Genomic DNA, 8,294 nt, shown 5'->3' on the forward strand with positions numbered 1-8,294 from the left:
TTAGCGTTCGTTGGGTTTTGAAGAAATGGGAAGGCCGTTGTCAGGGGCCTGCAGCAAGTCGATTGGTGACTAACCTAGTCACGCCGTCTTGGCGGCCCGCTTTTGAAACATGAAACTTGAGCTTATGGCTGAAGTTCTGAATGACTGGCAAGCAGCGCCTGCCTGGCAACAGCCACAAACAGCCGCGCGACTGACTGGTGAGAAGGAACTCTCCGGGCTGGCAACCGTTGGCCTAATACCACTTCTTGGCAACTGCCTCGGCATCAGTTATGCAGCTGCTACCCATGTGGGTAGTCCTTATTAGGTGTTTGTACGCGCAGGCAGTTAAATAGGTAGGTACCTTATTTTTGTTAATCTTAGCATCTTATCCTTTAGCGCTACAACGCGGCGTAGGACTGGACTCGGAGGTGAATGCGCTACTACAGTAGCGTAGTGCACTAGACATGGTATATAATAATATGTATGGTAGGTCTCCATCAATTATCAATTGCCGGTATTTCCAATTGATGTATTCCAGGTTGCACATGCGCCCGCCGTTTTTAACAAATTTAACCCCCGAAATAATTTTCCGACTCGTGTGCCTCATGTCTCCTCACCAACCACAACCAAGGAAAAGGGGTATTTTTTTAAACAAAGAAGGAACCGTTGCCATTGCTCAACCATGTCCAACTGGGAATCCCGCACCCCAGGATAAGATCCGTCATCATCCAAGCAAAAACCCAAACACGGTCACGCTCAACAATATCACGACCGCTCGACTACTCCCCATACTGAGACTTCGACTCCCGCCCGAGAGGGGCGCCGGCGTGCTTGTCATGGGCGCAAGCACAGTGCCGTCGATCCCGGTAGTGCTGGGGGGCGGAGCCGGGGTCGACAGCGTGAGCACGCCCCAGGTCACGTCGGCGCCGGTAAACGTGCTCGTCCAGACGGTCTCGGTCGGCCCGGTCAGCTGGCCTTCCCGGTGGCTGGTACCCACGGATGTCGAGCCCGTGCAGGTCGCCGCTGTCTTTCCATCCAGCTTGCATTCAAGGTCGGCCGTCCTGCGACAAACAGTCAGTAAAGTAAAACACACGCAATTCGGCAGCTGCCCTTTCGTGAAAGAGTGGGTAGGGTACGGACAGTGTTCCGGCGTCGGTCCCTTTGTACACAAGAGTATGGGCGCCTTCGGTGAAGACAAACGGTATCTCGCCGGCGAGGTGGCAGTTCGGCGACTGGTCCGCGCAAAACACGGTGTAGGCCGTCACGGAATTGTTCTGGACCGATTTGTCAGAGCGAGGGACTCGGTAGAAGGTAGGTAGTAGATAGATGGGTAATCCGTAAGCCATAAGCGAAACCGGGGAGCACTCACGCTGCTGATGATACTCCCGCGCAGCGCGCCCCAGTCTGAGTTGCCGTATTCCGGCAGGTAGACCGACACGGTTGACTGGCCTTGAGCGCTGCCCGCAGCTGCGCAGAGCCGGGCGAGGAGGGCCGGGAGCTGCGGTCTCATGATGCTATCACTGCTGCACAGCCCTCCTTCGACTCGTCCATGGCTGAGACAAGAAGAGAGGAGGAAGAGAGGGCGGGAGAGGAAAACTCGGGCGGTCGTTGGTGATGTGGTCGGGACTGCAAATCATCTCTTGGCGGTGCTTGGCAGAAGGCTCGGCGCTGTGCCGTCGGCCGAAGACCCGATGGGGCGCCAAGAGAGATCCGAGTGCCGCGTCTTCCAGGCGGACAATGCATGTGCATGTGCATGTGCGGAATTCGTTTCCGGAGACTCGAAGTGGTGTAGACAGCCGTGTAAGAAGACCGGGCAAGTCGCGAGGGATATGCGGTTGATCTGAAAGCGGCTCCCAGGCGGCGATGTAGTTTCCTCACGCGGTAAAAACCCACTACTCCATACGGAGTTGAACCCAGGGTGGGCCATTTTGCAGCAATTGAACAGGAAGGAAGTTACTTCAACATGGCAAGTAGCCCCAATTCCGTCAGGCGACACAACTTTCCTTCCCTTTTGTGTAGGGTCCTTTTATTTATTCGGCCGCAAGGCAGCACCATTGTTGCAGTCTTACCGTCGCTTTTTGACCGCCGCTCCATCCATAGCAATGCCGATTTTTTTTTTACAGCGGGATATATGTTTACAATACAATACATTAATACAAATTCCTAAGAACCTCTCCGCCACGGCAACCCTCCACGATCCGAATGAATTACAACACAGTACACATGGCGACAGCGTACACCAAGACATGCGCCGTGAGACCCCAGATTCACATCAAATGCACTAGTGTAGTGTACAGTACGGATCCGTACTGCAGCACATACTTTTCGATTTTGTCCTAGCGCCGTGTATTCCGAGTTTTTTGTTCCTACACTCCTACCAAGTATGTACGGAAGACTGCAAATACGTTACAAGTAACGTTAACGTTATGGTGTACGGATTAGAGCGAAGGTGTGGCTTGGGATCCTTGCCCCTGACGCTAATCCTGCTTGAGATTGGGCGATTTGCACTTCCCGTCAGTCCGGGCCGCCCGATTTCGCGTCTTCTCCAATGGGCCCCTGTCGCAATCTCCGGATCTCAAGCGACCGGGGCTCCGCTTTGGACTTTTCGGGCCCAGAAGCCCTGGCCAGAATCCATCAATATCAGTAACGGCCAATAGTGCGCCGAGAGGTCCAATAATAGTTGAGCGTCTGCCTAGCATAGAACCGCGAGCAGGGAATACTAGTAATCCGTACGTAACGTATGATCTCACCCCTCCTTTGATGTGTATATGCGGCTTCCCGTGCTGTTCATTCATCCATCTCGCCCTCCATCAACTCCAATTTCGAGCGACCGCGGTTTCGAGCAGCGATTGCTCTGTTCCTCTACGAAGTACAAACACGTCAATCCGACTCTCGAGGTGCTAGTACGGAATCCATACACACCCGTCAACGTCCGGTGCCGCCGCCAGCATGAAGTATTCGGCCCCCCTCCTCGTAACCGCCGGCCTCGCCGCCGCGCAATCGAGCGTCGTCACCGTCCTGCTCCCCCAGTTCGACCAGCAGGCCATCGACGCCTCCGTCATCGCGGCCGCTCCCACCGCCACGACCTACCGCATCAACTGCCCCCCCGGCGCCGACTCGTCCGACTGCGGCGTGCCGGACGAGTTCGAGTTCGTGTACGGCCCGTCCACTTTTGCATACACCATGTCGATGGGTAAAACAATGTCAGTCTACCCTTCCCCACTCCCGACCCGCCCCCAAAGGAACGTGAAGAGAAGACACCCTCCGCCGGGCGCCCCTCTAACATCCAATTTCCCCCCGCCACACAGGGTTGCCACTGCCAATTGCAAGCTCGACATGCCCAAGGACACGGCCGACTGCGTCGGGACTATGTCGGAAGAGGGGTTGTCGACCGTCGGGCGCGACACCCTGACCGACCTCACATCCTACATGCTGCCCATCACCATCACGGCCGGCCTCGACAAGCTCGCGGCCAGCACAGGGGCCGGGACCGCCCCCGCGGCTCCCGCACGCACCACCACCACCGGCGGGACCACCGAGACCGCCGAGACCGCCGGAAGCACCGGGACCACCGGGAGCACCGCGGCCACCTCGAGCACGCAGACCGGCGGCGTGCCGCCCCAGATCACCCAGAACGCCGTCCTCGTGGGCGCCGCCGCGCTGGTGGGCGGTGCCATGCTGATGTAGTAGTGTCCGCGCGGCTTGGGGTGAGAATGGGGTGAAAATTGAGGTGAGAGTGAAATGATATATGGGTTTGGGATCTAACGTTGGAGATCAGACAGATTTGTACGCAGAGTATGGAATGTCAATGATACCCGCATTTCCCAGGTTCTGACAGAAACCGAGGAGAATAGGGGGGGGGGGGGGGGGGGGAAAAGGGCGAGTCACCATCTGCGCCCGACCGGTAGAGTCGGCCATGATCCCGACCTCGATCTTCCATGGCCCTGGCCGCCTCTTCCTGAAGGTGATGCTCGACCGGTTGAGTCTGGGGTTATGACTGGGTTTGGAGTTCCACGGGAGCACGACAAGGTCCACCAGGTCGCCCCAGGAAATGATGGTGTACGGGGGCTGCTTGCGCCGGAGTCGCTGCCACAGCGTGATGTAGAGGAAATAGGTTTCCACAACGATGAGAAAAATGTACATGACGGCAAGAGCAAACTTCATGGGCCAGCCGATCTTGCCAGAACCGTAGCCGTATCTCGAGGCGGCCAAATCGATATGGACCATCTTGTCGAGGCGGTCGAACAGCTCCTGCGGCGTTCAGAAGCTCTGATTGAGTGGTTCTACGCCGGAGCCGCTGACGCGAAGCGTGCCGTCGGACCAGTCGTACATTAATCCGAGACGCTCAGATTCGCTCGGATGTTGGCCGCCACAACAGCCGTGGCATTGGAAGAACGCACAAGCCAGCTGTCCGAACGGGATGCAACACGCGCTAGTCCTTCCGTCACGACTGCGCCGAAGAGTTTTTGAACAAATTTCAGGATTCTGAGAGCGTTTGCCCTCACTGTCATCCGTAGCTTGGGCGTTGGCGGGATTGAAAACGATCACAGGTCCGTTATCCTTGGAAAAATTGCTGACCATGACCACAGGTGCGAAGATGCCCTGCATCTGAGACTCCTCTTTGACTGTCCCGTCAGGCATCGTGACATTTACCTTAGGAAACAGGTACGAAAGCCAGTCTGCTGTCATGTTGATAGCTGGCCTGGGTGTGATACCAGGCCTATCAAGCGAAGACCAGACATAACCCCCGTCCACGATATCCGAGACGTTGCTCCTGACGAAGTCGCTCTCGCCGGGCGAGACTGACAAGGTCGCCGGCAACCAATGCGCTATGATGGTGGTACAGGGCACAGTGAACATTCTGACCGTAGTTCCATTGCGGTAGGGAAGGGCAGCCGTAGTCAACAAGGTGATATTTTCTTGGACGGGAGATGATGTGTACCAGCCAAAACTTGGTTTAGCATGGGATACATTCCTGAACAAGACCGGTTAGCCAAACCCCGAGTTCAACGGCTTCACGATCGCCACTAGCTCTTACAGCCACAGTGCGCCGAGCGATGAGATAACCAGCAGCTCGTAGACTTTGGCGACGAACTGCAACACGCTCAACAGGGTGTCTCTATTGTAGAAACGGGCAATGTCGGCATCCTCGCGGGCCCAATACCAGCGCTGCACATTCATTGCGATGAGCAAGGCCGTAGTAGCCAGAGGCAACGCGTGAACCGTCAAATCCCATGGACGTGCAGAGTTCCCAAGAACGACGGGTATCTCCTTAGTACTGTCAAGGTTCGTGTCCTCTCTGGGATCACCTCCGGTTCCAGCATGAGACTGGGAATCCTTCGGCTCAACCCTAGAGCGCGAATCGACATCGGCCTGAGAGACCCGAACGTAGGATTTCTGGGACGGCTCCGATTCCTCTTGGGGATCCTTTTCGGTGTCGGAACTGGACTGGGCATCTCTCCTCTCGTGACCGGGATCCGGATCTGGATCGACATCGACCTGGGAAACTCGGACGTAGGGCTGTTGAGACTGGTCCTTGGGACGGGGAGTCCATTGGTTCTGTTGTGCTGCGCCAGTTGAGCTGTAGTCCGATCCATTGAGGGGTAAACCGGGTGTTTGATCTTGGTGAAAACAAAAGGCCACGGCTGGCAAAGCCACCATATTGAATGCCTGAACACCTTCTCCAAACCTCTTGGTTTGGGGGGCTGAGTTTTGGCGACAAGGAGACTAGTTGGTTGTCATCCTTTGAACCCCACCGGAGCCCATCCCGTCTGAAACCTTACTTGGGACGTGGCCGCGAGGCGAACCAGCCACGTCTTGCCAGCCTGCCAACATGAGCTCGACTTGGCCAAGACGGCACATGATCACGGAGTAGCTTCGGCAATATTTGGCACGTAATGCGGGTGCAGATTAGTTGCTTGAGGTTGGTCTTCCCTGCCATCCTGCCAGCTCGAGCAGTTGACACAACGTAGAGCCTTTTCCGCGTTAGCCGGGAATCCGGTCGTAGAAGAGCTCAGCGCCCACCTTCTCGCTGATGCTCTTGCGGCAGTACTTGCACTTGACCGTGCGCTTGATGATTGGGTCGCGCGAGAAGTACTGATAAACTGCGGCCAGCGCGTACAAAGAGAAGCCGACGCCCATGAAGTTGAGCAGCCGACTCAAGAAGAAACTACGCCACTCGATGTGAGCAACAAATTGGCCAAAGCGAGAACCCCAGAAGGACATGGCAAAACCTCACCCGTAAGCCATGACGACGGCCCCATCATCCTGCGCCTGCTGCAGCGTGTTATACCCGCCATCAGCAGGCTGATGCGGACCCGGTTTCAGAACGGCAAACTTCTCCTCGAGGTTCTTGTTGATCGGTAGCAGCACCGACAGCGGCGGCAGCAGGATGTCGCTGACAAACGACGTCACGAGAGCAGCTGGTGCCGTTTCCGTTAGCGAGGCATGATCTGACAAGTGAAGGCTGGGCGTTTGTTTCGGAGGAGCATGAGCATACTAAACATGGACGCCAGAATCAAACCAAAGGCAATCTCGAGCACATTTCCTTGAAAGGCAAAGTCGACGAAACCGTGGAGGATGCGGCTGGCGCGACGGCGGCCCTCGTCGAGGAGGGCGTGATCCTCATCTGTATCGTCCGTGAGTCGCGGCATCTTTCTGAGATCTTGGAGGCTGAGAGTAAACTCAGAAATATATTTGAGCAGAAGTAGATGAGATACTGTCGAGCAAGTAGCGATACCGAAACCCGAAACTGAACCTTGAGCAGCGGTCAATCTTTCGGAAGGTGAGCGGTGTTGGCCTGAGGAGGCACACAGGAGCTATTATAGTGGGCACGCGGATAGAAGGCGGGACAGTGGGCCCTAATTAGCTCTCGACGTCACCCGCCCCTTGGCAGAAACAAGCAGAAAACCCCCAGGCAAATATTGAAGGCATGGCACAATCACAATCACTTGCACCACTACTCCGTACAAAGCACAACCCAATGCCAACCGTCAGCTAAAATGACTTGCAGTCTATTAATCCCAGTGGGAAGTTTTTCGTCGAGAGATCGAAAAAAAAAGCCGAGATACAAGGCAAAGCCAAGCCAAACCATTAAGCCAAAACTCCCGCAACGCCCACACAATGCCATCGCCCTCATATGTGTACTCCAATGACGATGGCGGCCCAAGAAATTCATATCGCTATGAACGGCGAGTAAAAGGAGGGTATTTGTGGGTAGGAGTGAGGGGGACGAGAAGGAAGACCGACTTGTCAAAGGGCCGAGAGCGAGTTTGGTAAATCTCTCTCGGTCGAGGGAGGAGGAACCAAGCCGGCTCGACCGTATCTGTCCTTTACCCCCTCCCCCCCTTCAAAAAAAAAAAACCCGCGTGTTCGTCCCCTGCCGGCTTCGATCTATTTGGGCATCATGAATCCGGATGTTGACCCCCCCGGCGTGCTTGTTTGGGACCTGTCCTTGCTCGTTCTCGTTCCCTTGTGCGCCAGTATCCAAAGGAAGATGAGCATGCCGAGAGAAATCCAGGTAAACACAAGCGACACCCACATGAGGGCGTACAGGGCCGGGCTGGTGCCTGCAGATATACCCACATTGTTGAACTTGTTGATCTTGTCCTTAATCTCCTCTGCAACGGCCGTGATAAGCGTCGCGCAGACGAACAAGCCCAACGAGCTGAGGCTGACGCAAACGATTGCGCCCCAGAGCGAAATCTCTTGGAGGTTATTTTGGAGCTTAGAATCGCCCTCCAAGCAAGCCACGCCGATGGCGAAGAGAAATGCCAGGGCAAGCAACAGTACAATGACCAGGAAAGGGTAAGCCGTGAGCGCGATCTTGTTGGGGATCTCGCTGATTTTTTCCCCGATGTCTTCGGCCCCTGGGATTTTCTTCAGCGGCTCGACATCCTTGCTGATTTCGGTCGACCCGGCGTGGAATTTCCGCGTACAAGTCTTGACCTTGGGTTTTCCGTTGTCGATATCACCCTCGCAGAGCGCCCCTATGTGCACCGAATAGTATTGCTTGAGGCCGATGGAAGCGGCGGCGCTCTCCGTGACCTCGCCGACCTTGTTCTCTCCTTCCTTCACTGCATCCTTGCAGGCATCACTCAAGCTTCGAACTTCAAGCACGTCTCTGGCACTGTCGCGGCCGAGTATAGGTATCTTAGGTAACTTGGGAGGATCGATGTCGGGAATTTTGTCGCAGGCGTCGCTGACTTTTGATCCGGCGTTGGACACAACATCTTTGCCAATCTTGGAGGTGTCGATCTGTGGGAGGCGTTAGGAAGCACTTTCAAACGAGATGAGAAAAAAAAAAAAGGGGGGGG

General features: G+C 55.6%; 5 protein-coding genes across 5 annotated transcripts; 1 reads left to right on the forward strand and 4 right to left on the reverse strand.

The window, feature by feature from the left end:
* Nucleotides 1-432: 432 nt before the first annotated feature.
* Nucleotides 433-1,560, reverse strand: P884DRAFT_244544 (uncharacterized protein). Its single transcript, XM_069440374.1, has 3 exons — nucleotides 1,349-1,560; nucleotides 1,120-1,253; nucleotides 433-1,040 (listed from the first exon to the last, which is right to left on the reverse strand). Exons 1-3 carry the CDS (start codon nucleotides 1,487-1,489, stop codon nucleotides 704-706), a joined length of 612 nt encoding a protein of 203 aa, XP_069296991.1. The 5' UTR covers nucleotides 1,490-1,560; the 3' UTR covers nucleotides 433-703.
* Nucleotides 1,561-2,769: 1,209 nt separating this feature from the next.
* Nucleotides 2,770-3,709, forward strand: P884DRAFT_260296 (uncharacterized protein). The gene is made up of 2 exons (XM_069441429.1): nucleotides 2,770-3,182; nucleotides 3,288-3,709. Exons 1-2 carry the CDS (start codon nucleotides 2,929-2,931, stop codon nucleotides 3,664-3,666), a joined length of 633 nt encoding a protein of 210 aa, XP_069296992.1. The 5' UTR covers nucleotides 2,770-2,928; the 3' UTR covers nucleotides 3,667-3,709.
* A 44-nt stretch (nucleotides 3,710-3,753) lies between these two features.
* Nucleotides 3,754-5,791, reverse strand: P884DRAFT_330103 (uncharacterized protein; the record flags this gene model as incomplete). The annotated part of the gene is made up of 4 exons (XM_069445664.1): nucleotides 5,018-5,791; nucleotides 4,558-4,954; nucleotides 3,868-4,230; nucleotides 3,754-3,810 (listed from the first exon to the last, which is right to left on the reverse strand). Exons 1-4 carry the CDS (start codon nucleotides 5,638-5,640, stop codon nucleotides 3,754-3,756), a joined length of 1,440 nt encoding a protein of 479 aa, XP_069296993.1. The 5' UTR covers nucleotides 5,641-5,791.
* A 52-nt stretch (nucleotides 5,792-5,843) lies between these two features.
* P884DRAFT_244550 (large-conductance mechanosensitive channel) lies at nucleotides 5,844-6,750 on the reverse strand (the record flags this gene model as incomplete). The annotated part of the gene is made up of 4 exons (XM_069440375.1): nucleotides 6,479-6,750; nucleotides 6,218-6,401; nucleotides 6,004-6,148; nucleotides 5,844-5,954 (listed from the first exon to the last, which is right to left on the reverse strand). Exons 1-4 carry the CDS (start codon nucleotides 6,630-6,632, stop codon nucleotides 5,844-5,846), a joined length of 594 nt encoding a protein of 197 aa, XP_069296994.1. The 5' UTR covers nucleotides 6,633-6,750.
* Nucleotides 6,751-7,371: 621 nt separating this feature from the next.
* On the reverse strand, nucleotides 7,372-8,235 carry P884DRAFT_202282 (uncharacterized protein; the record flags this gene model as incomplete). The annotated part of the gene is made up of 1 exon (XM_069438413.1): nucleotides 7,372-8,235. A coding segment is annotated over one exon (864 nt), but the record flags the coding sequence as incomplete, so codon positions are not given.
* Between the last annotated feature and the right edge of the window lie 59 nt (nucleotides 8,236-8,294).

This window comes from Thermothelomyces heterothallicus (assembly GCF_042370625.1).
Source record: "Thermothelomyces heterothallicus CBS 202.75 unplaced genomic scaffold P884_scaffold_13, whole genome shotgun sequence".
In the NCBI taxonomy this organism is placed as follows: Eukaryota; Fungi; Ascomycota; class Sordariomycetes; order Sordariales; family Chaetomiaceae; genus Thermothelomyces; species Thermothelomyces heterothallicus.

What these genes read in the sequence shown, in the direction of transcription:
- P884DRAFT_244544 (XM_069440374.1), bottom strand. Translation starts at nt 1,489, where the DNA reads ATGAGACCGCAGCTCCCGGCCCTCCTCGCCCGGCTCTGCGCAGCTGCG. An exon ending in GCGGGAGTATCATCAGCAGC is followed by an intron (nt 1,254 to 1,348) that starts GTGAGTGCTCCC and finishes AAATCGGTCCAG; the next exon opens with AACAATTCCGTGACGGCCTA. An exon ending in GGGACCGACGCCGGAACACT is followed by an intron (nt 1,041 to 1,119) that starts GTCCGTACCCTA and finishes TGTTTGTCGCAG; the next exon opens with GACGGCCGACCTTGAATGCA.
- P884DRAFT_260296 (XM_069441429.1), top strand. Translation starts at nt 2,929, where the DNA reads ATGAAGTATTCGGCCCCCCTCCTCGTAACCGCCGGCCTCGCCGCCGCG. An exon ending in ATGTCGATGGGTAAAACAAT is followed by an intron (nt 3,183 to 3,287) that starts GTCAGTCTACCC and finishes CCCGCCACACAG; the next exon opens with GGTTGCCACTGCCAATTGCA.